General features: G+C 44.7%; 1 protein-coding gene and 1 non-coding gene across 2 annotated transcripts in view; both read right to left on the bottom strand.

Moving 5' to 3' along the window:
- Positions 1–203: 203 nt before the first annotated feature.
- Positions 204–26,347, bottom strand: part of LOC137147877 (zinc finger protein 585A-like) — a 48,507-nt gene continuing 22,363 nt past the window's right edge. Inside the window, 1 exon segment of the mRNA XM_067540270.1 lies at positions 204–2,177. Coding sequence (XP_067396371.1) covers positions 1,355–2,177 — 823 coding nt within the window. The 3' untranslated portion in view covers positions 204–1,354.
- On the bottom strand, positions 21,250–21,343 carry TRNAI-UAU (transfer RNA isoleucine (anticodon UAU)). The gene is made up of 2 exons: positions 21,306–21,343; positions 21,250–21,285 (listed from the first exon to the last, which is right to left on the bottom strand). It is a non-coding gene; the product is annotated as a tRNA-Ile (tRNA).

Genomic DNA, 26,347 nt, shown 5'->3' with positions numbered 1-26,347 from the left:
ATGACCTCCTGAGGTCCCTTCCAACTCTAATATTCTATGATTCTATGAAGTCTCTCCTTGTCATTATGGAAGGGACAGGGAAAAAGCAAAACTAAAATAAGAAATTACTATTATAGTAAATAGTAATTTTCTCAAACTCCCCATGCATGAAGTCTCACATAGCTAGAAATTCCAGAGCAGAATAAATGTGATGACTCAATCAGGACAAGAGATTCTTCCATTGCATTCTCCTGTGATACATTTCAACTTGCTTCATTCAATATTATGGAATCGCATTATTTACAAAAGTTCTAGCATCATCATAATGGAAAAATACAAAAAACTAAAGAAAAACAATCTCCCCATCTGCAAACAATCCCATCTCAGTAGGAAAAACCATAAAAGAGGCTTTGCCAACCACTGGAGACTGGAATTTAAACACCTAATGATTACACTGCATTTGAGATCCATTCAAATTCCCCTTCCAGGTCTGAGACTCTTTCATATCAGGCCCTAAATGACTATGTTTTAGGATCAAAGAAAACAAACAATTCCCAAGCAGAGGACTGAGAACACAATCATATCACACACTGAAAAGTCGAGATGGAGAAAGTGGAAAAGAAATTCTACATGGCTCAAACAGAGAAAACACTGCTGGGGTAATTAGGAAGGTGAGAATCCCTCCAACTCACCACTTCTTCGTCAGTTGTCACAAAGGTTGAAAAAACTTTTTTTCCTCTCCCTAATCCTGCTCCTTCTCTTTTATATATTTAATTATATTTAAAATGAGAAAAATAATACAAAATCCAACTGCTATTCAGCACAACCCAGTACAATGTGAGAACAAATAGGAATGAGTGTCCATGGTGGGGAAGCCTGGTGACTAACAATCCCTTTGCAGTTGGATTAAAAGTGTAAATGTGATATCTCAAATCCATTTAGACTAGGAAAAGAGATGGAAGTTATGTCAGGTTTTGAGGATATTTGCTCAATTATTCTGACCACTATACAAGGGCAATTTAAAAAAAAAGTTGTTTTTACGTCAGGATAGCTAACTCAAGCTAGCTAACTCCAAGGAAAATCCTAGTGGAATCAAGACCCAGCTAGATTTATCCTCCATGTGCCTAGTTGAGCTCACTCCTGGTTCCTCCACCTGGGGTTGATTGACATGTCTGTTGGAGGGACACATACTTCCATCACACAGGACAAAAGAGTTGATGAAAGACTGTGGGATTCACCGCAAGGGAGGGTGAGCTGCAAAAGGGAAAAGCAGACAACTGAACTGAGAGATGTGAAAGACCGTGGTGACACAAATGCGGCTTTAAAGCTCACTATGGGGGAATTAGCAAAAGAAAAACAAAATCTCTTCTCAGTCCTAAACAAGGTTTTTATGGTCCTTATCTCCCTTGCAGCTTCTCTGATGATAAGTAAGGTCTGAGCTCTGACGGAACAATTTTCCACATTTGGAGCATTCATAGTGTCTCTCCCCTGTATGGATCTTCTGATGTCTAATAAGGTTTGAGCGCCGAGCAAAGTTTTTCCCACACGCAGCACATTCATAGGGTTTCTCGCCTGTGTGGATCCTCTGATGTTTCATGAGAGTTGAGCGCCGAGCAAAGGTTTTCCCACACTCACAGCATTTATATGGTTTCTCCCCTGTGTGGATCCTCTGATGTTTAATGAGGGTTGAACACTGAGCAAAGGTTTTCCCACACTCACAGCATTCATAGGGTTTCTCCCCTGTGTGGATCCTCTGATGTGTAATAAGGTTTGAGAGCTCAGCAAAGGTTTTCCCACACTCACAGCATTCATAGGGTTTCTCCCCCGTGTGCATCCTTTGATGTGCAATAAGGTGTGAGCGCTCAGTGAAGGTTTTCCCACACTCACAGCATTCATGAGGTTTCTCCCCTGTGTGAATCCTCCGATGTTTAATAAGGGTTGAGCGCTCAGTGAAGGTTTTCCCGCATTCACAGCATTCATTGGGTTTCTCCCCCGTGTGAATCCTCTGATGTTTAATAAGGGTTGAGCGCTCAGTGAAGGTTTTCCCACACTTACTGCATTCATAGGGTTTCTCCCCTGTGTGAATCCTCTGATGTCTAATAAGGACAGAGTGCTGAGCAAAGGCTTTCCCGCACTCACAGCATTTAAAGGGTTTCTCACCTGTGTGGATCCTCTGATGTGTAATAAGGTGTGAGCGCCTCCTAAACTTTTTCCCACACTCGATGCATGTGTTATTTCTCTCTCTCGTGGGGATTCTCTGCTGTGCCGTGGTTTCCTTGAGGCCTTTGTGAGTTCCCCGATAGTTAACAGATTCACCAACTTCCTGCATCAGGTGGTTTTCCTGCCGCTTCTCTGGCCTGTGCTGACTCTCACAGGATTTTCCCTGCTCACAACTCCTGGACACACTCCCTTTGCCTCTTTGCAATAACGCCCCATGTGGTTCCATTTGCTGATTCTCTTCCTGCTGAGGAGTCTGTTCCATGGTCCCACTCACCATCCCATCACCTGCTGGACAAAGAAAGAAACATCAGAAACAGAAATGGAAAGGCGAGAACAAACCAAAAGACTCTTCCCGTAAGGGGAGTGAGGAGGAGATCAATTCTATATCCAGCTCCCACTCAAACACTCAGGGAGAAATGAGTTCAGGGAAGGAGCTACTGCCAGGAGTTAGTCCGGATGGATAGGAAGCCATCAGTAATGCCTGCCCTGAGGATGCGACACTTGCTGGGGAAAATCCTGAACTCAGAGAGCTCACAAGGTCTTTGTTGGGAATCCCAGCTGTTTCTTTCAGGCATCGACAGTTTAATGATCTCTCACCGGTGCAGCTGCCTCTCAGGATCTCTCTTTCCTCTGAGCCCTCGAGACCTGGGGCCCACAGCTCTTCCCCTCGCTCCAGTTGGAAGATAACATCAGGTTTAGAAACTGGAAACCCTGCTCAGGACAAAGAAGACAAGTGAGATCAGGTGAATTCACGGGACATTTGTCAAGCAAAAAAGAACTTCTGTTATTTTAACTCCACACATTTTGAAGGAGTAAAATCCTGGGGCCAGTGACTCACATGCTCAAAGATGCAGGACACTTCTTATGAGGGATTTAACAGTGCCCATGTCTACTGGGAACACACACAACCAGACACACATGATCAAAGCCATGTCCCTAAAATCTATGTCCTAATATCCTTCTCTGACTGGTTAATAAGCCTTGTGGATGGTGGAAGAAGTAGATGTGATAGACTTATGGTATTGTCTGACATGACCTTCTCATAAGCAAACTACAGAAATATAGACTAGGCCCTCGTCGAACCTACTATAAGGTGGGTGCACTACTGACTGGAAAACCATAAGCAGAGTAGTTTTCAATGATTCAGTGAAGATGGACAGGAATATCAAGAGGGGTCCCTCAGGCATCTGTCTTGGGTCCAATTCTATTCAATACATTTAGAAATGGTTTCAATAATGGCAGAGAGAGTGCACTTATAAAGTTTGCAGACACCACCAAGCTGGGAGGGGCTGCAAGCACTTAGGATCATTTTGAATTCTAATGTTGTCCTCCAATCAGACTGGAAAAATGGTCTGAAATAAACAGCATGAAACGCAATCAGGACAAATGCAAAGTGCTACACTTAAGAAGAAATAATCAACTGCACAAATATAAAATGGGAAAGGAATGCTGCAGAAAAGGATCACAGAAACACTTGGGCAGAAAAGACCTCAAGATGTCAGCTAATCCATCGTCCAGCCCTGAGGGAGGACTAAGTACACACAGACCATGCCGAACAGGTATTTGTCTAACCCGTTCTTAAAACCTCCAGTGACCGAGATTCCACAACCTCTCCTGGTAACCTATTCAAATATTTATCTATTCACAGTGCGAAGCTTTTCCTAATATCCAACCTAAACATCCCTTGTTGCAGATCAAGCCAATTACTACTTCTCCTACCACAGTACATGTGGAGAACAATGGATCTCCATTCTCTGTATACCAGCCTTTAAATATCTGAGGACTGTTATCCCCTATCTTCTTTTCTCAAGACTAAACATGACCAATTCTTTCAACCTTCCCTCAGAGGTCACATTTGAGGACAGTGAAGTAGCTTTGTGGATGTTTACTTCTGAATGGGCATGAGCAGGGCATGGCTGCATTTGTCAAGGGAGAGAAAAGAATGTTGCAACAACAGACAGATGACGAGAGACTGGAGAACAGTTTTAGCTGTGAGAATGGATAGGAAACATTGTATATTAGCGATGTTATGCAGAAAGAAAATGCAAGATGTACAAATAGGCTGCATGTAAGGACCTAGAGAGAGGTCTGTGTTGCAGCACACGGATGTGAGTGACAGTAAAGATGCTGGTGGTGTCTGTAGTGATACAGAAAGGAGGTGGGGGGATGGCTTGGGGGAAATATTAAGAGCTGTGTTTTGGCCATTTTCGATGTTGAGCTTGAGCTGATGGCTAGATGTCAATGAGGAAATGTCAGTGAGGCAGGCTTAGATTTCAGTTTGGGGAGAAAGACAGGTCTGGAGCAGTGAGTTAGATCTGTGGGTCATCAGCATAGAGATGGTAGCTGAATTTGTGTTTGTGGATGAGACTACCAGAGATAACATACAGAGGAAGAAGAGAAGTGGACCGAGGACAGAGCCTGTGTAATCCCCACAGGATGCTGGAGTGGGATGAGGAGGATTGTCCAAGGACACACTGAAGGAGATCACAGAAGTAGGAGGAGAAGCAGGAGAAGATGAGAAGTTCAGATTTCAAGAAGAGGCGCATGGTCAGTGGTGTCAAAGACAACTGACAGGTCAAGGAGGATGAGGCTGGAGTACTGGTTCTGAGCTTTGCCTAGGTAGAATTCATTAGGACTTTGGCAAAAATCAGTCTCAATGGAGTGCTCCAAATCTGACTTCCTGAAATCTTCCCTGCCCTGCCCTGCCAGACACTCCCTGCTTCTTAGAACTACCTCTCCAATCCCTTCACTCCCCGACCCTCTACCCCCAGTGTTTTCCCGCACCAGCTAAACCAGATCATCTACCCAACACTCCCTCAACAACTGCTGGGCCATCCACCCGCTTTTCCCCATTCTAAATACCCCACACCCACAGCTCACCCCATTACCAGTTCCCAGGAGCACCTCTCCCTGACTCCACTCCATCCTCCTCCTTCCACTGTACCCAGCCCTCCTTGATCACCTCTAATTCTAGTGCGCCACTCGCCACTCACCCCTCCCCTTCATCCCTTCTACTCTCAGCCCTCCCTATCTTGTGCACCCCATGACCACCAGCTCGCTGACTACTTCTCCCACCCCGACGCGCTCTCCCTTGTCTCAAGGCCTCCCACGCTGTCTCTTCTCCACAGATGGGTGTACCTATTTGTCACACCCTCCATGCATTTCAAAAGTTATCACAGCACATCACCAGCTTCACTATATTTAAGGTTCAGCATTACTTTCTGTTTAAAGGCCAACTATTCTAATTTCTCTGAAATGTATGTGCTTACTCACATTGTCCTGAATTACACTACTCATCAGGTGGGTGCAGGACAGGGTCAATGCTCCAAAGATGAGGTCAATTGCTCAAGAGCTTCAGCCCTCCTACAACGAACTTTGGCCAAAAATCACCTTGCTTTATAACAATATCTTACACACAATTGGGGCTCAAACTATGGTTCTGATTATCCCGACGAATGCCAGTCACTTGGCATCTATCTCAGCTGCTGTACGGTGCACACTGCCTCTTTGGGGAAATAACTGTAGAGCTTGGAATTTCAGATCAGCAAAAGCCAAACTGATAAGAATATAAGAACGGTCACAGTGGGTCAGAATAATGGTCCATCTAGCCCAATATCCTGTCTTCTAATACCAGCCAATGACAGATGCTTCGGAAGGAATGAACAGAAGGATATAATTATTGAGTGATCCATTCCCTGTGGTTCACTCAGAGCATGTGGCAGTCGGAGTCTTAGCAATATCCAGGGCATGGGGGTGCATTTCTGACCATCTTAGCTAATAGCCGATGAGGGACCTTTCTTCCAGGAATTTCTCTCATTCTTTTTTTAACCCAGTTATAATTAGAGCCTTCACAACATTCCTTGGCAAAGAGTTCCACAGGATGACTGCACTGTGTGAAGAAATACTTTCTTTTGTTTGTTATAAATCTGCTGGCTGTTATTTTTATTACGCGACACCGCGTTTTTCTCCTGTGTGATTCTGTAAACAACACTTCCTTATTCACTTTCTCCATGCCATGCATGGTTTTATAGACCTCCTCTTGAGTTGTCTTTTCCAAGCTGAACTGTCCCAGTCTTTTCAATCTCTCCTCATAATGGAAGCTGTTCTATACCCCAATCACTTTTCTCGTCCTTCTCTGCACCTTTTCCAATTCTAACATATCTTTTTTGAGATGGGGTGACCGGAACTGCATACAGGATTTAAGGTGTGGCATACCATGGATTTATATAGTGGCATGATTATATTTTTTGTTTTATTACCTATTGCTTCCCTAATGGTTCCTAATTTTTGTTAGCTTTTTTGACTGCCACTGCACAGTGAGTGGATTTTCAGTGAGCTATCCAAAATTACTCCAAGATTTCTTTCGAGTGGTAACAGCTAATTTAGACACCATCATTTTGAATCTATAGTTGGTATGTTTTCTAATGTGCATTACTTTGCATTTATCCACACTGAATTTCCTCTGCCATTTTGCTACCCACTCACCCAGTTTTGTGAGATCGTTTTGTAACTCCCTTCTCTGTCTGCTTTGGACTTAACTATCTTCAATAATTTTGCATCACCTGAAACCTTTGCCACTTCCCTATTTCCAGGTCATTTATGAGTATGTTAAACATCAATGGCCCTAGTACAAGTCCCTGGGAGACCCCTCTATTTCCCACTCTCCACTGTGACAACAGACCATTTATTCCTACCCTTTGTTTTTTGTCTTTTAGTCTGTTACTGATCCATAAGAGGACCTTCCCTCTTCCTCCATGACATCTTATTTTGCTTCAGAGCCTTTGATGAAGGACTTTGTTAAAGGCTTTCTGAAATTCCAAGTAGATTATATCCACTGAATTACTCTGGTTCAGACATTCGTTGACCCTCTCAGAGAATTCCAATAGATGAGACTTCATTTTTCTTTACAAAAACCATGTTGACTCTCCCCCCAAAAATTGTTCATCTGTGTGACTGACAACTCTGTTCTTTACTATAGTTTTCAACCATTTTGCCTGGTATTGACATTATGTTTACCAGCCTCTCATTGCCAGGATCCTTCCTGGAGCCTTTTTAAAAAATTGGTATTACATTAGCTATCCCCAGTCATCTGCTATAGAGGCAGATGTAAGTGGTAGATTACATACTGCAGTCAGTAGTTCTGCACTTCCCATATACGAGTTCCTTTAGTACCACTGAGTGCATACTGTCTAGTACTGATGACTTATTAACGTTTAAATTATCAATTTATTCCAAAACCTCCTCTATCCACATCTCAATCTGGGATATTTCCTCAGATATTTTAGCTGAACAGAATGACTCAATATTTAGTTCTCTGCCTTCATGTTATGTAATTGCACAGGTCTCTTTTCCATTGACTGTTTCTCTTCAGCTACTACTTGTACTTTATGAACTTCTATCCTCTCATCTTTACTAGGATATAGAGAATCCTCATTCAGACATCTTCCCCTAAGGGATGGCTCTGTCCAAACCATGTGTTTCTCCATGGGGCTGCCTTTTCCCAATCACATACTTTAAAAAAATCCTCCATGAACTTTTTTATTTTACATGCCAGAAATCTGGTTCCATTTTGGTTTAGGTGGAGCTCATCCTTCCAGTATAGGCTCCTCCTTTCCCAAGAGATTCCCCAGTTCCTAAGAAACCTAAAACCCTCTTCCCTACACCATCAATAAATGACGAGTCAAAGAGATTGAAATTCACATGTGTAGCAAGATGAAGGTCTTTTAACAACTAGAAGGTTTTCAGCAATCTGCTGCCACAGTAATTGGTTGGCTCAAGAGGACATACGATGGCCTTTGAATCTGAGCTACCTCATGGATATGAGTCTGAGCACTATCACCTGCAACGTTCAGACAATGTGAGTTGTGGATTTTTATTACATTCTGCAAGAGTTTCTCTTGGAAGGTTTGCCCTGATACCAAAATTTCTGTCCTAAGAACAATATTTTAATGTGCTCTCAAATCTACATGGAGATATTGGACTGGTCGCTAATTAAGAGTTTTGCGAGCATTGCTCTCTCAGTTAGTGGTGTGAAAAATCACATCCCCACCTTACATAGCTTGCCGGCAAAAGCTCTAATGGAAATATAATGGGAAGAAGACCATTAAAAAGAAATCAAGGAAATGAAATGCCCATAAACTAATATAAAGCAGTGTTAGGGTAGCAAAGTGCTGTCTCATGTCCTTCCAGCATGTGGATGGTGGTGAAAGTTAAAATCTCTGAAAATCAGGAAATGAAGAACTAAGTTACACACCACCCTGGCAATGCCCCACTAACTCTGCTCCTACCCCCAACCCTAGAGCTGGCAAATGTCACTGGGAAAAGGTCAGTTAGGGTGGTGCAAAGGTCTAGCAACTACCCAAGGAAGTGGCAAATTTTCCATCACTTGAAGTCTTCAAATCAAGACTGGGTGCCCTTCTGGAAGATGGTTTCATCCAAACACAAGGTTTTCAGCTCATTACAATGGTAAATGGATGAAACCATATTACAACAAATTAGATGACCTAAAAGTATCTCCTGGCCTTATAATGTGTAATGATTAATAGGAGGAAGGACCAACAGAATATAAAATTATTTGTGTTGTGTTCTACAGATTTGAATACTAGCTTTTGTCTGCATGCACGCCAGCTATGTGCACTGTGTCAGCTGTAGCTTTAAATGAACGGTGGAGGGAATAGTTGGAGCAGGTTGGCAGACCTATGACTGCGATATGAATGTGAAACTTGAAGGAACAGGTTGTCCTTGTGTCAGTGCTGAGTGTTGTAGGTTGTATCAAAGGTGCACAAGGGTGTGCTCTTGCCACAAAGACTGTCAGCAATCTAGTGGCACACATGCTAGTGGTCACCAATGATGAGGGAAGGGTAAGTGAAGGCAATGACACAGATAGAATCCTCAGTGCAAGGGTGAAGAGATGGTAACATTATGAAAGTCTGAGATGGATTGTGTGCAGTAGGCTGAGTATTTGAGCACAGAACAGGTGTAGGTAGCTTCTCTTCTCTACACTGGACCTAACCCCAAGTTCTGCTTTAGCAGAAAGAAGGTGTTAGACTTTGTGCTGTACTACTCCTGTGCTCTGTTCCCACAGTGTTGTGTAGTGGGAAGGGTAGAGTGTTAGTATACACTGCCTGTTGCTGAAACATTGGCATTGGCCTGTTGCTGAAACAGGGCCGAGTTGAGTTTCATTGTCTGATGTCGGGAACCTTAACTCTTCATTTCCCCTTCTAATAGCTGAGGAACAGGAATCCTTACCCAGCGAGGTCACATTCTTATAGTTCTCCTGCATGACATCTCTGTAGAGGGCTCTCTGAGCAGGGTCCAGCAGAGCCCACTCTTCCCTGGTGAAATACACAGCCACCTCCTCGAAGGTCACCAGCCTCTGAAAGAACAACAGCCCCCCATTCACTACCTGCTGCCAACCCATTATTCATGGAGGACGGGTGCCAACCAGATGGAAGCTCTGGGAGCAGGCAGTCAGCACAGTCCCACCCCACCCCATCACAGTAACAAGGAAGAATCAGGATGAGGGGAGAGAAAGAGCTGCTCATTCCTTCTAGAAGACTGTGGTGGCAGAGGTCTTCACATTCAACACAGCCTACCAGATACAGGAGATGGAGCCCCCAGCAGGGCCCAGGGAAAACAGGGAATCCCAACACCCTCCCCATTGCCAGCAGCCAGATGGGCAGGAATGGGGAATCTTCTCTGGACCTCACTGGTGGGTGACCCTTTGTACCTCACAGCAGCCCCTGGCTCCGGTATTGGAGTCTGGTAAGTTTTCCCAGCCCAGTCCAGGGTTTGTTGGTTTGTTTTTTTCCTGTTTGACAAATTAGGGATTTCCCACCCACAAACTCCATGGGTCTGGTTACTAGGATCTAGACCCCACAATAAACAAATCCCAGCAGGTTTGTCAAATTCTGTCCCTCCTCCCTTTCTCCACCCTGGGTATTTCCAGACCACCTCCTCCCTGAAGTATCCACCCCCTATGTATTTACTGCCCTTCTCCCTCCAACAGGAACCCACCAACAAATCCCTGATAATCCCTACCTCAACTGGCTCCATCGCAGACATTTCCCTTCTCTGGTGCCTTGAAGGATGGAATGATCTGGAACAAAACAGGGATGTTATGCTGCAGCCTGAGAGGGCAAAAAGAGCAATTAGGGACATGTCAGAGCAGGAAATAATTTCATATCTCAATTCCCACAGGCTCTTTCCCTGCACACTGATGTTCTAGAGTGTCATGCAAACAACAGAAAATTCAAAACACAAATAGTAATTGAGGGGGGGACTTTATCTACCCAGACATCTATTAGAAAAGGAATTTAACCAAACACAAAGTGCTTAACATATCCTGTTTCTTTCAGAAGATGGAAAAAGTAATCAGAGGACAGCCATTTTAGACTTGATTCTAAGTAACATAGAATCATAGAATATTAGAGTTGGAAGGGACCTCAGAGGTCATCTAGTCCAACCCACTGCTCAAAGCAGGACTAACCTCAGCTGTATCATCCCAGCCAGGGCTTTGTCAAGCCTCAGCTTAAAAACCTCTAAAGATGGAGATTCCACCACTTCTCTAGGTAACCCATTCCAGTGCTTCACCACCCTCCTAGTGAAAAACTTTTTCCTAATGTCCAACCTAGACCTTCCCAACTGCAACTTGAGACCATTGCTCCTTGTTCTGTCATCTGCCACCACTGAGAACAGCCTAGCCCCATCCTCCATGGAACCCCCTTTCAGATAGTTAAAGGCTGCTATCAAATCCCCCCATTCTTCTCTTTTGCAGACTAAACAAGCCCAGTTTCCTTAGCCTCTCCTCATAAGTCCTGTGCTCCAGCCCCCTCATCATTTTTGTTGCCCTCCGCTGGACTCTCTCCAACTTGTCTACATCCTTTTTGTAGTGGGGGGCCAAAACTGGACACAATACTCTAAATGCGGTCTCACCGATGCCGAATAGAGGGGAATAACTAAGTGGAGGACTCTGCACTTTTCTATGTTGAACCTCATTAGATTTCTTTTGGCCCAATCCTCCAGTTTAGGTCCTTCTGTATCCTATCCCTACCTTCCAGGGTATCTACCACTCCCCCCAGCTTAGTGTCATCCGCAAACTTGCTGAGGGTGCAATCTACCAGATCATTAATGAAGATGTTGAACAAAACCGGCCCCAGGACCGCCCCCTGGGGCACTCCTCTTGTGACTGGTTGCCAGCTAGACAAGGAGCCATTGATCACTACTTGTTGAGCCCTATGCTCTAGCCAGTTCTCTATCCATTTTATAGTCCATTCATCCAACCCATACTTCTTTAACTTGCTGATAAGAATACTGTGAGACACAGTATCAAAAGCTTTGCTAAAGTCAAGGTATATCACATCTACCGCTTTCCCTACATCCACAGAGCCAGTCATCTCATCATAGAAAGCAATCAGGTTGGTGAAGGAGCTTGTTAGGAAACTGAAGGTGGAAAGCAATACGGGCAAAAGTGATCGTGAAATGATAGATGTCATGATTCTGAGGCATGAGAATAGCAGAATAAGGACAAGGTACTTCGAAAAGACAGACTTCAATGAATGTGGAGAACTCTTAGGTAAATCCCATTGGAATAAAATCTGAAGTGAAAAAGAGTTCTGGAGAGCTGGCAGTGTCTCAGAGACAATATTAAAGAAGCAACAGCAATCTCTCACAATATGGAGGAAAGATAGAAAGAATAGTAACAGGCAAACATGGCTGTATCAGGAGCTCTTTAATGACCAGAAAATAAAATGGAATCCTAAATGAGTTGAGTCATGGACAAATTGCTACTGATGAGTACAAAAGAATAGTAGAAGCATGTGGGGACAAAATCAGACAGATTAATTCACAAAATGAGTTACACCTAGCAAGTGACATAAAAGGCAATAAGGATTCTATAAATATATTAAGACAGAGCAAGAGATAGGTGAAGGAAAGTGGAGGTTCTCCACTTACCAAGGAAAAGGAACTAATACACGACATCAAGAAGGCTAAGGTGTTTAATGCCTTCTTACATTCACTAAAATAGTTTAATTGTGACCAGATACTTAAAACAATTACTATTAACCAAGGGTGGGACAGAAACCACAATGGGGAAATAAATGGGTGAAAAATATTTAAATGAGTCAGATGTAGTAAAGTCAGCAGGACCTAATGAAATTCATCATCAAGGAATTGTACTCATGTACTTGGGAAATTAGCTGAAGCAATCATGGAACAATTAACAATTATCTTTGACAATTCCTGGAGAATGGCAAACATAATACCTATCATTAAAAATGGAAACCTGGGGAATAAAGACCAGTTAAGCCTTACTTAGATACCTGGAAAGAAAAATGTATTAAACAATCAATTTATAAACACCTAGAGAATAGTAAAGTGATAAGTTATAGCCAGCACGGATTACCAAAAACAAACCAGGCCAAACCAATCTAATTTCCTGCTTTCATAGGGGTACTGGCCTTATGGATCCAGAGCACATTGCAGACATATCTTGATTTTAGTAAGGCTTTTGATACAGGCCCCTGTAATATTCTCATAAGCAAACTATGGATATGTGTTGTACACATGAAAGGACTATAAGATGGGTGCACATGTTCTTGAAAGACTGTTCTCAAAGAGTAATTATTAATAATTCACTGACAAATTGGGAGGATATACATAATGGGGTCCTCCAGAAACCAGTCGTGGATCTGGTACTATTCAATATTTTCATTAATGACTAGGATAATGGAGTGGAGAGTATGCTTATAAAATGGCAGACAATACCAAGCTGGGAGAGGATGCAAGCATGTTGGAGAACAGGATTAGAATTCAAAATGACTTTTATAAATTAGAGAATCGATCGGCCTGATCAAGATGAAATTCAATAAAGATAAGTACAAAGTACTACGCTTAGGGAAGGAAAATCAAATGCACAACTACAAAATGGGGATTAACTGGCTAGGGGGCAGTACTACTCTAAATGATCTGAGGGTTACAGTGGATCAGAAATTGAAACTGAGTCAGCCATGTGAGTCAGTTGTGAAAAAGGCTAGTTCAGTACTGGAATACATTATACTAAGGGAGGTTGTGGAATTGCCATCATTGGAGGGCAGGTTGGACAACTCTATTAGAATATAGATATTCAGGCCTGCCTGTAAAGGCCTATGATTTTAAGTATATTTTTTATCACTTAGCTAGTTACAGGGGTATAAAAACAAAGAATCAAAATCACAGGCTGCCTGTCTATGGGCTTTTTCTCACTGTGACAGTCTGAGGCCTTTTACTTTGGATATGCAAAAGCAAAGCAGCAGGGGCAGCCATAGGCTAGGAAGCATGTAGTCACATCCACACCTTCCAAACAAATTACATTAAAAAAGGTAATACCAGGCTGTTTAGAAGGTGATACAGTCTAACACCTCCAGATAAAGAAAAGACCCCAGAATGCTTAAAGAAAACTTAAGTTTGATAGCATTCTGTCTGGTTTTCAAACACTTGTCAACAGTTGTGGTTGTAAAATCTACACTTTGTATTGTTTGGTCATTGTGGTACTCACTATTCCAATAATTTCTGAGTCTTTTGGTCTGTCCCATAACTAACTATAATCAAATTAAGGTGGCAGGGTATGATTGGTCAGAGAATTACGTTACACTATGCTACGATTGGTTAGGGAATTATCTTGTAATTTTTTTAAAATGATTACACTATAAAAACTGAGGTCAAACATAGAGGGGAAAAATATCACTGATGTGAAGAATTGGAATTAATGCTTGCCTGAATATCCCAATAAACCCACTGAATTGCCTGCTGCTGGACTCTGGACTTCTGCCTCTGTCAGCGAACCAAGAACTGAGGGGGGAGCCTTAAAACTCAATGGTGGGAGCTGGACTAAATGACTTCTCAAGGTTCATTCCAGCCCTATATTGCTATTATTCTATCCTAGAGAAACGTTTGGTCATTTTATTACAGCACTGACTGGGTGCTCCGAGCAGTGTTAAGCCATGGAGACATTTTGAAACCCTCCCAGTAACAAACAAAGTCTGGGAACCAAATATGATACAAGAGCAGAACCAAAGCACTGAGTGTGGGGGCTTTGGGCAGCTGGGGAGCAGTGTGTGGCAGTAGCTGGGACTGTGGAACCTGGGGCTGGACAGTCTCCCCTGGAGACACTTTCTCCTCCTGCGCCCGGCTGTGCCTGGTTGCTGGCAGAGAATGGCCACCCCCATCCCACCCCAGAGCCTGCCCTCCCATTTGGGGAATGACTCAGGGCAACGATTTCCCACCCAACCAAGGGCAATTCACAGCAGGTCAAAAGGGTGGGAAAATACCCCGATCTGAGGTGCTGTTAAACTGACTGCCGTGAATGAGGAGAAGATGGGACAAAACCTGAGGAGGAGACTAGAGGAAGGGTGAATAATTGGAGAGACAAGGGGCGAAATGGGCCCGGCTTTCACCCCCCACCCTCTGATAATGGGTCGGAAATGGGGGAGATTTTATCACCCCGAGAGAGAAGTGGCGAAATGGGAGCCGGTTTCATTAACCCCCGCCCCAGCGACCCTTGGCTGAACGGAGCTAGTTCACCCCCCCTTCCCACCGTCTTCCCGTCCCCCATGGCCAGAGTGATCTTCCCTCCCCCCACAGCTGACCCTCCCCGGGCCTGCCCCGCCCCGCGGCCGAGCCGAGCCGAGCCGAGCTGGGGGCAGCGGCAGGGCAGCGGCAGCGCAGGCGCGTTACCCGCCCGGCTCCGGGAGCGGATCCCCAGCCCGGGCTGCGAGATCTGCGGCTCCCGGGGCCTCCGTCACCTGGGCTCGGGGCCGAGGCGGCCGCTCCGGGGCTGGCGGCAGCCGGAGAAAGGGGCCCGGGCCGGGCACAGGCCGCGCTTCGGGGCGGGTCTCGGTCTCGCGCCCGCTGCTCCGCCCCTTCCCGGCTCCCTCAGCGCCGGGACTGGCAGACACGAGCGGCCCGTGCAAGCTACGGCCCCGCCCCGCTCCCCGCGGCTGCCAATCAGGGCGCGGCACACCTGGCCGAGAGAAAAAGCTTCGCTTCCCAGCGTGCCCCGGGAGGGGGAGGAGCGATTTGGCCTCTTCCGTTTCGTACAGTTTGGGAGCGCCCGTCGTAAGATAGCCTGCGACGTCACTTCCGCTCCGAGGAGCGTTAGGAAGAACACTGAGTCCGTCTCTCGAAACCGGGGATGGGAGGGAGCCGGGGCTGCTCCGAGTCCTTCCAGGGGCCTGGGCGGTGCCATAGGAACGGCGACGCTGGGCCAAACCGGCGCCTCCCGCCTGGCACGGCGCCGGGGTCAGGGCCCGGCCCCAGAGGGAGGGACATCACGTCACACTGGCGCTGCCCACACCCATCCCGCAGCGATGAGGTGAGATCGCCGCCACCTAGCCTGTTTTGCTGGGATTGGGGCCACAGACAGACACCTGCTCACCCTGTCTTTCTTCCCCCCAAGGCCCTGCTCTTCTCGCTCTTCAGAGTAGCCCCCACATAGGTCGCCGGTGCTCAAACACTTGTCTCTCTCACTGGTAGAAGATATTACCTCACCCACCTTTTCTCTCCAATACCCTGGGACCAACGTGACTACAACTACCCCACATTAACCACAGACACATTCCAGTCATGTGCCACTCAGAGAGGAAATTGCCAGGCATGCTGTTCAGCTCTGGACACACACCCATTTGTGCAGTAGTATGTGTGTGCCGGGGAAAGCCAGTCTGAAATGCAGGTGGAAATAATAATGCCAGGAAATATATTTGGACAGAGAGCAAAACCGTAGTGTAGTGAGAAAAGGGGCTTTGTTAGGTAGTTACAGCTGAGGGGTTACGATGGTGGTTTAGCAATTTACTGGGGTATCTCGGAATAGCTTTGAATTTTGCCAGCTATAAAATACCCAGATTCTGTTTTCGTTCCTGCAGCTTTAGTGTCTGAGCATCTTCGATGCACACTGGAGCGAAGTCTAATCTCACTTCTTAGATTCCAGTTAATGTTTTAGCGTCTGCTGTGATCTAAGAGAGTAAAGTAGTGACCCCAGAATGCAGAGATTGAGTTCCCCAAATGTAATCTCGGCACACCTTCCAGAAAGCTATACAATTCAGTTTCTTCTTACTAGAAGAGGGAAAAATTAGGTGGCATTAATTTGTAAGATTAATTAAATACAGATTAGGGTTTAATTAACATGGTAAAATGTAATTACTGATTCCTGTAAAGAAGAGCAGTATGTGAAATAAGAACAGAGACAAACCTTGCCAGTAAAGGCTAATTTCCAAAATGATCCTCAAAATGTTAGTAGTTCCCACTGGGCTCTGTGGCTCAGGGGTCACAAGTTCAAATCTTGGGGCCTGGGTACTAGTTTCAGCCTCAGACTGTCCTCTCATCAGTTGCTTGGCAGCTGAAACCAACCTGCACCATATGCTAAGGGCATGTGGAATCTGGCTCCATAACTCAGGGATTAGATAGTTTCATAAAACGGGCTGTAAATTCAAATCTCAAGTGTCCGGCAAGGCTCTTTCTTGGGATTTACCCCCAAATGCACTGATGATGCAACATCAAGTGATAAGTACCAGTTAATACACCTGTTTCCCCTTGGGAAGTAACAACAGTTTGGGGGGGAGGAGTGACTGAAGGTGGCGTAGGGGAACCTCCTTGGTGAAGGAAATGTCCCCAGAAAAACAGATGAGCCTGAGTTCTGTTAGCCAATGGTATTCACACTTTTGTGACCAGACCATTCCAGAAAAGGTGCAGTTGCAGACACACCAAGCTGGGCACTTTCTTCAATTCACCGAGGTGTTCCAGCTAGAAACTGCAGCCAGCCTACACCAGTCATCTTTCCATTGGAGTTCTATAGTTCATGCTGAGAGAGAAGGAGGGGGGCTTATGGCAACCTCTTCCTTCTTTGTTTTGCCCAGGCGTACATGTCAGGGGTCTGTGCTCAATGGCTGCTCATTCTGGTGGGGAAGGACCCAGGTATGCAGCAATGGCTCAGATATCCAAGGAGCCCTATTTATGGGTGGCCTGCTTGCCCCAATCTGGGGAAGGCCTTAGGAAGAGATGGGCTAAAAAAGCTTCATTCCACCTTCTTCTTTCCTGGCTCTAAACTAATCATTGCTTGTTGGAATGTTCACACTATGTTAACCAGGCTTGAACTGCAAGACTATGAACCTTGGACAACAGCCATATTTGATAGAGAACTACAATACATCAACTGGGCACTCATACTGCAGCCCTCAGCAAGACGAAGCTTTCAGAAATTGGATAATCGATTAAGTAAATTATCACTTCTATTGGTCTGGGAAACCTGAAAATGAACCAAGGATACATGGTGTTGGATTTGCTGTCAAGAAGTCTGTACTCAGTACATATACCCCTCTGGTACCTGTCAATGAAAGGATCATGTAGCTGAATGTGAACATGAACTTGAGAACCCTGACTGTCCATTTACATACCAATACTTGATTATTACAAACAGCAAAAAGATAAATTTTATTCTCAAATGGAACAAATCATTAAGAGTGTCCCCATAAAAAACAGATTCACTGTTCCCGGTGATTTCGATGCCTGTGTGGGTAAGGATTGGGTTCACTGGAGACACATTTTTGGTCAACACGGCGCAGGTAGGCTCAATGAAAATGGCCAGTGTATCCCTGAGCTTTGTGCCTCTTGTGAGTTAATAGTCTCGAACACCTGTTTTGCTAGTAGCAGCCACAGCAAGGTCACATAGAGGCACCCTCACTCAGGACACTGGCATCAACTTGACCTCATCCTGATTTGTTGCAGAAACATTTGCGATGCATTGCATGTTTGATCAATCTACAGCGCTGATTGCAACACTGATCATGCTCTTGTTAGGTCCAGGCTTCAATTACATCTTAAAAAGATCTGTTATGCGACGCCAAAAGGTAAACCTTGCCTCAACAGCACTAACATGAAGGATTCTGATACTTGTGTAAAGTTTCAATGTGCGTTTGAGCTTGTTTTTGAAAATGATCAGTCTGATCCCCCTGATTCTGAAACTGTGGAAAAATTTTAAGAATAAGACACTGGCTACTGCCAAGGATGTCTTTGGAACAACAAAGAAAAACATTGTGATTGGTTCGCAGCATCTGAACCTCTGCTGCTCCCACTTATAGAAAAGAAAAAGCAAGCTTACTCAAGTCTACTTCAACCAACCAAAGTCAGAACTCTCAAGTTTAACGAGGCTATGGCTGTGGTTCAGAAAGCTCCCAGTCAATGTGGCCAGAAGTATTGGCAAGACCTGTGCAAAAAGATTCAGATCTACTTTGAAAAAGGGGACCTTCGTGGTACCTATAGTGGAATTAAAGAGGCACTTTGTCCACCTCATATAAGGACCACAAACCTGAAAGCAAAAGATGGTACCATATTGAGTGACAGGCAAAAACAACTTGACAGATGGATTGAGTATTACAAAGATCTCTATTCAAAGGATGCCATTATCTGTGATACTGTAGGCTCGTGATATAGAGGCCCCCTGTGGGATGGGGGAGAAGGTTAAAAAGGTCGAATACTGGACACAGTGTTGGTGGATAATACTCTGATTAACTTTATTGATTACAGTGTAAACTGACTCACTCCACAAATATACTACACCATAATCTGAAGATAGGATGAAGTCCCGATGGCCAGTCGGGGTCTGATCTAGTCTTAAGGCATGGGGAACTGGCACTACATGCCTCTTCAGAGTTGGGGCTCTGATTCGATGTTAGACTCCAAAGTACAGATGTTTTAGTCCATCCTTTATAGCACATTCCGTCGCGTCATCCATGCTTTTGTGTTTGCCTTTTAAGGCCTTTCTTTTTCATCTTCCCCATCTTCTTGTTATGCTTGCCTTTTAAGGCCTTCGCCCTTCACCCACACTTTCCAGTAAAAAGTGCCAGACCACCCTTCACCAGTTGTTTTGGATATATGTATAAAAAGTCCTGGGCAGGTCACCATCACCTTTCATCAGTTTTCACACAATGGAATGTCTTGGGCAGGCCCGTTAACTCCAGCTTCTCAATTTATCACTTTTGAATATACACACGCACTCCTGTCAAGTTCACTTCATGCATACTGGGCCTCAAAAGCTGTAACATTATACTGGATATAAGTATATATATCTTAGGTACAAGTAACAGTATTATGGATCCCAACAATAATGCCTTAGCTACTATTCCCCAGCTTCCAACAATGCTGGAGCTAGATCAAATACCAAGTCTTAAAGATGTAAAGAAGGCTATCAAAGAAATTACATCTGGGAAATCAGCAGGCAATGACCAGATACCTCTGGAGCTCTTGAAGGCGAGGGGGAGAAAGCTTGTCAGTGACATCTGTGTACTTATCTGCATCTGTTGGGAAGAAAGCCATATACCCCAGGATCTGAAAGATGCAAAGATAATTACTTTATATAAACATAAAGGGGGCAGAGCAGACTGCGACAATTATCGAGGGATATCTTTGCTCAGTGTGGTGAGCAAGGTGTAAGGGTCTTGTTGAAAAGATTCCAAGTCCTTGCATAGAGAATCTACCCTGAGAGCCAGTGTGGGTTCAGAGCTGGACGCTCCATGACTGACGTGTCCTTCACATTGCGCTTGTTATAAGAAAAAAGCCTTGAAAAGCAGGCACCTCTGTATGTAGCATTTGTTGACCTACAAAGGCCTTTGACACAGTTAGTAGGAATGGCATCTTTGAGATCCTGTTGAAAATTGGCTGTCCACGAAAGGAGCTCCACGAGGGAAGAAGAAACATCTGCGTTTAGTATTGATACTGGTGTGAAATGAGGCTGCGTCTTAGCGCCCACTGGCTTCGGCATCTTCTTCTCCATTCTTCTTAAGTAAGCATTTAGAAATAATCAATCTGGCATACCAGTTTAATCGAGGATGGACAAAAACCTGTTTAATACCAGAAAATTCCAGAGCAGAAGGCATGAAGGCAAAATGGATGCGGTGCAGCTGCCTTTTATGTCCTTTGGCCTTTTCCATACTGCTTGTGGAAATTTACAAGAATAAGATGGAGGCCAGGGCCACATGAGTAAGTCCTGGTGACTCATCAGGTATATCCCTGGCTTCTCCCCCTGGGTCCACTGTACCTGTGAATTTCTTTAATGGGCCATTAAGCAGGCTAGTGTTGCAGCCATTGTGTCTGAGGTGTCGCCCAGGAACACAGTACAATATGAAATACAGATACAAACGTATCCATCACTTCCATTACACACATAACACATGAACATAAACTTTATCATCTTACTTAGCACATTATAGCCTCTCTAACGGTACCTGACATGGCATATCTAACATGAATTATTATGATTCTGATATATTGATGTTAAAAAATATAATAAATCCTGCCCCCCCAATCCTGCCAGCGTCACAGCCCCCTTTTTCTCCTGGGCTCCAGGTAGCCCTCCCTGGAATGCCAAGAGGCAGGCACAGGCTTCCGCCTCCCAGGAGCCCACCGCACCTCCACAGGCTTTGGGAGAAGGAACGGTGGTGCTCTACTGAGCCCAGTTAGCCGCACTCAGGCCCTTGGCTTCTGCCCTGCCTTCCTCTGCTTGACTTGCTTCTTTGGCCCCATTCCTGCCTCCCTTCCCCCTTTGGCCGCTAGTGCGAAGGAGGCCAGCTGGAAGAGTTGGCCTCCGCACGCCATCTTTTAAGGGCAGAAGAGGCCAAGGCGCAACCTTCTAAGAGGTGAGTGGCCCGAGGCCTGGAGCTTGCCACGGCTGATGCCAAGGAGCACGCTCAGCTGATGTGATCGCCCACTGTCCGATGAGGGGAAGGATGAATCCCAGGTACAGGCCAGTGGCAGAAGGAGGAGAGCCTTCCTGGAGAGCGAGGAGAGGCAGAAAAAGCAAGATACTTTTTCTACCCCATGTTTCTGCCTGGTTTTGAACCAAGGCCCTTCTGCGTGTGAGGCAAATGTGATAACTGCTACACTACGGAAACTCTCTTCTAGACCTCTGCCCCCAGAGAAGGGGACACATCTTGACTCTTCTGCTCCTCAGTGCCTCCTGTGGTGGGCTTTTATATTCCACAGGGCAAAATTATTGAGGGAAGCCATTTGGTTAACTAAAACTGATGCTCCAGGTGAGACTTGAACTCACAACCCCAGCATCACTCTGCACCATACTGCTTTATAAGTACTGTGCACTAACCACTTGTGCTACTGGAGCACATATTGTTAGTTTTCCTCCCAGCCATATAGATGGACCTGGGTGGGACTGAGCCAAATAAATGTGGCTTCTAAATGTTATCAGCACCTCCAGCATGCAAGGGAGGAGACTGGCCATCCAGACTTGTGATGGGGCTGGTTAATGCATTCAGCTGTTTATGGACAAGTTGATTTGGCTGACCCAGTGTGGGAGCTTTCCATGGATGAGGTTTAGTTGAAACTTGAAGGGGAAAGGGAAAGGCTTTTCCATTTCTGTCCAGTTCCATTTCTCTCCTTTGATCTTCAGCCTCTTTCCTTCACTGCTGGGAGATGAAGAGGTAAGGTCCCATCTATCTGAGTCAGAGGAACTCTGTATCCCACAGCATGTTTTTAGGAGAGAGGGTAGGTGGGCTGGGCTGGGCTGGGCTTGCTGTAATATTGATAATGATTCCCTGGTCTGAGTGCAGATCAGTATATCATCCACCTAAGAAATCACACTGTCCCTTTCAGGCATCCCTTCCCACAACTTGACTACATGGGCCTGGCAGATAATAGGGGCATTACTCCAGCCCATGGGAACCCTGGCAAAACACAGCTGTTTTTCCTGAATGGTGAAAGCAAATTTGTAATAGCTGTCCCGATGAAAAGGGATAGCAAAGAAAGCATTGACCAGATTCAAAATTGAAAACCAGTGGGCCCTTCCTACACTGGAGACTGTCATCTTCTGATACTTCATCACAAAGGGGCCATCAGTGTGGTCATCAATTAAGGGGGGAACAAATGCACTACAAGCCTCCTTGACTCAAAAGCCCATCAATTGTTTCTTTGTGCCTAGTTTCTGCCTCCTTTGGGTATCGATACTGTCTCTGGGGTGGAGGATTGAGGCTTATGACTAGGATTTCTGCATCCATTTTATCACATTCTATTTTATTTTTAGCCACCACCTTCTGGTGTCTCTCTGCAATTGTTAGGACTTCTGTAATCCAAGCAGGCCATTCCAGTTCTTCAGATGCCTTAAGAGCTGCTTTTTGATAGCTTGCTGAAATTTCCAGAGACTCCCAGGAGGCATTTCCCATAGGACCCTGTTAGCAACATCAACCAGCACTTTTAATTCTCTCAAAACATCTATTCTCAGGACCCCTTCTCCTCCCAAAACCATTGAACCAATTGCCCTTTATTTCTCCTCTTTCCTGCCTGATACAGATGTTTCTGTAAATGCAGTTATGGTACTCATTGATTCTTTTCTGCTTAATGCAATATCCCACCTTTTTGTAACACAACAATGTTAGCAACAAGACAAAGAACACAAAACACAATCTTTGTTGCAAGAGTAGATCCATGGTGTTGCTCTTCAGCTGGTGCCAGCATTTCCTAAAGTTCTGACTGACAAAAAGAAGATTTTTCTACCCCCTTTTGGGGGGAGGGAGGGGTGACAAATTACTGCTTAAAACACCCTCTTCCTTTTACAAATCTCCTTTCTGATTACAGGCAAAACAGAGGAATTACCCCCATGTTTTTCTGTGTTTTTGTTTTACAGGCAGGCCAGGTTTGTAATGTTTGCTACCTTTTAAGGGTTAACCTGTCCCTCTCAGTATCAGGACTATCTTGTTTTCCACCTTCCTTTCCTGGAGGGTTGAACTCTGAGCCTTTTGGTTTCAGGTAGTTAGCTTGCTGCCCGATTATGTCCACTATCTGCAGCTCCTTTGTGCTACTTTGTCACCAAAAAAAGGATCCAGAATCTCTCCCCATTCTCCTGGTTCTGGCTGCCTCTGCCACAGCCATGTCCACATTCTTTTGGGCCTTCAAAGATACTGAACTTTATAAAGCCTGGAAGCACCCAAATGCTAAATAGGAAGTACCTAAATGCTAACAAAAAACAATTCATCTTAAACCTGCAAAACAGGGTTTTATAAGCCAGGAGTTTTGATTTAGTCCTTATAACCTTACATAATTATACAATATATTTACACACACAAATTCTCTTTCTTTTAACATCCCTTGCACTGCTCTACTTATTTTCACATGGCTGTACATAATTACATTTCCTTTTATACATTTGGAGACAGCTAAGTTCCAATGGAAACCCTTTTTTTTTTCTTTAGTGATTTTAACTAAATCATCTGTATTCAAATGATTTCAATCAGGATTATTCACAAACCATTCCTTTGCAAAAAAGGCCTATTTTTCCTCCAGAATGGCTGCAAAGAAAGTAAGATTTCTTTTTCTATAACACTTTTCACAACTTTAATTCCTTCCAATCTCTGTAGTGTTAACTTCTCAGTCTCTTTTCTTAAATCACTTCTTTAGCTTCCAAAAAGACACCTCCATCAGCTGAAATATCACCATTCCAAGTATTGTCCCAGCGATCTGAACCCCAGTGCCTGCACTCACTTCTCCCCTTGCTCCTGCCATAATGCCCCTCTGAGCTCCCAGCATGTTTTCTCAATCTCTTTACTACATGCTTTCTGTGACCCTTCCGTGCCTAGGGTAGCCACCTGAAAAATGCCAAGATCAGGTCAGGCTGATAGAGGAGAGCAGATTCTCCCAGCGCTGGTGGGTGGCACTGAAGCCAGACTTTCCAACCAGCCACAAACCGTGCTTCTGATTCCCCACACTGGTTATCAAGAAGCTAAAATAAAAATACACACAGCCCCCTTTACTGCATTCCAGTCTCTGGCTCCCAATCAGCCACTAGGTCCAGTAAAGAGACGAGTTATTAAATTCTATGCTCTTTACTAAAAAGGTTCCCTCTGAACCCAAAGAGTCAGCCACAGTACCAGATCAATAAAAGTTTGGATCTTACCCAAAATACCACGCTGCCAGCCAATCCTTTAGTAACTAAAACTAAAGGTTTATTATAAAAAGAAAGAAACAAACTATAAGAGAAATGTTAAAGGATTAAAGCAATCAGATACATACAAATGATTAAAAGTCCATATACATCAGGGTCCTAGAAGAACTGTGGAGTTTGCAAGCTTGTAAAATTCCTCTGGTGTACATCCAGTAATTGGATGGGTCTCAGTCCTTTGTTTCACAGCTTCAGTTGCAGTTGAATTGATCCAGAGGTAGGTTGGTAGCTGAAGCTGAATCCCACTGAGAACCAAATGGATTCCAGAGCCTTGCCTTATATACCCTCCGGCCCCTTACACGCTGCTTGTGGAATTTTACCAGAACCAAACTGGAGTCCAGAGTCACATGAGCCAGTCCTGGTGACTCCTCAGGTCTGTCTTTGATTTCTCCCCTGGGCCCCTGGCCTCTGTGAATGTCTTAACGGGCCATTGAGCAGGTTATTATCCTGCCACCATCCTATCTAGGGTGTGTCTCAGGCAATTTGAAATACAGGTATATCAAATATATCCATAACATATATCACACATGAACATAAATATTATCATCTTACCTCATACATTTTAACCTTTCTAACAGTACCTGACATGGCATATCTCACATGAATTATTATGATTTTGACATATTGATGTTAAACCATATACTAAACGCCCCCCAATCTAACCAGCATGACAACTCTAACGGAAAGGAATGCAAATGTTTCAGTGGTCATTATAACCTGTGGATGGTGTAACTGTTTATCCCCATTTCTATGGTACCACCACCATGTGACAGCTCCACATCATACCTCCTCCTAAAGTAGACATCATAAGCTTTCAAATGATGGATTACGTGCCTGTGTGCAGAGAGGGTCTGTTACGTGGACCAACTCAGTGGTTTCTGCAGCTCAGTTTATCCTCCCTGCCGCAGGTCCCCCTATCTCGCTGCAAATTAGCCAACAGTGAGCGGGTGGGGAATGGTTGGTGAAGGCATATACAGAGTCCTTGGCATTGACCGATGGACTGAGCGCCCTCTGTGACAGGAGCTCCAGCCCCACCCCGTTTCCTTGTCCTTCTGTCTGCCTCCAACCCCTTGGCTGTAGTTCCCTCCCTAACCTGGCACAATCCATCCCATGGTGTCTGAGCCCCTCACGGACCATGAGATTATCCTGCCATCACCACTGGGAGGGAGGGAATTCTCATCCCCATTCTACAGACAGGGAACTGAAACAGATGACATGACCTGCCCAAAGAGACCTCCACACACCTGGGGTAGAGCTGGGAACTGAACTGGGTCCCAATCTGGGGCCTTTCGCACAAGGACTGCTTCACATCCTGCCTTTTATTCTCCCTTCCTCCCTATGGACCTTCTTCTGGGGGGTCTCTGAGAAAGAAATGAGCAGGAGCTTCCTTCTCACTGTGTCTCCCTGGTTCTGAGATCTCTCCAAGCCTCCTGCGGTATGTAAACTATCACTTAAATCAGCCTCTGTACCAGATGACTGGAGGATAGCTAACGTCGTGCCAATCTTTAAAAAAGACTCCAGAGGCAACCCTAGCAATTACAGGGCAGTAAGCAGAAATTCAGCACCAGGCAGATTGGTTGAAACTATAGTAAAGAAGAGAATTATCAGACACACAGATGGACATGATTTGTTGGGGAAGAATCAACATGGCTTTTGTCAAGGGAAATCATGCCTCACCAATCTACTGGAATTCTCTGAGAGGCGTCCACAAACATGTGGACCTGGGTGATTCACTGGACATAGTGTATCTGGCTTTTCAGATAGCCTTTGGCAAGGTCCCTCACCAAAGGCTCTCAAGCAAAGTAAGCCGTCAAGAGATAAGAGGGAAGGTCCTCTCAGGAATCAGTAACTGGTTAAAAAACAGGAAACAAAGTGTAGGAATAAATGGTTAGTTTTCAGAATGGAGAGAGGTAAATAGCGGGGTCCCCCAGGAATCTGTACTGGGGCAAATGCTATTCAACATATTCATAAATGATCTGGGAAAAGGGTGAAACAGTGAAGTGGAAAGTTTCCAGATGACACAAAATTACTCAAGATAGTTAAGTCCAAAGATGATTGCAAAGAGTTACAAAGGGAGCTCAAAAACCTGGGAGACTGGGCAATAAAATGGGATATGAAATTCAGTGTTGATAAATGCAAAGTATTGCATATTTGAAAACATAATCCAAACTATAGATA

The sequence above is a fragment of the Emydura macquarii genome, unplaced genomic scaffold (genome assembly GCF_026122565.2).
Source record: "Emydura macquarii macquarii isolate MOO-44397 ecotype Brisbane River unplaced genomic scaffold, CSIRO-AGI_Emac_v2 contig_573, whole genome shotgun sequence".
NCBI lineage: Eukaryota > Metazoa > Chordata > Testudines > Chelidae > Emydura > Emydura macquarii.
Note: the sequence above shows the minus strand (reverse complement) of the source record. Positions and strands in the feature narration are given on the sequence as shown.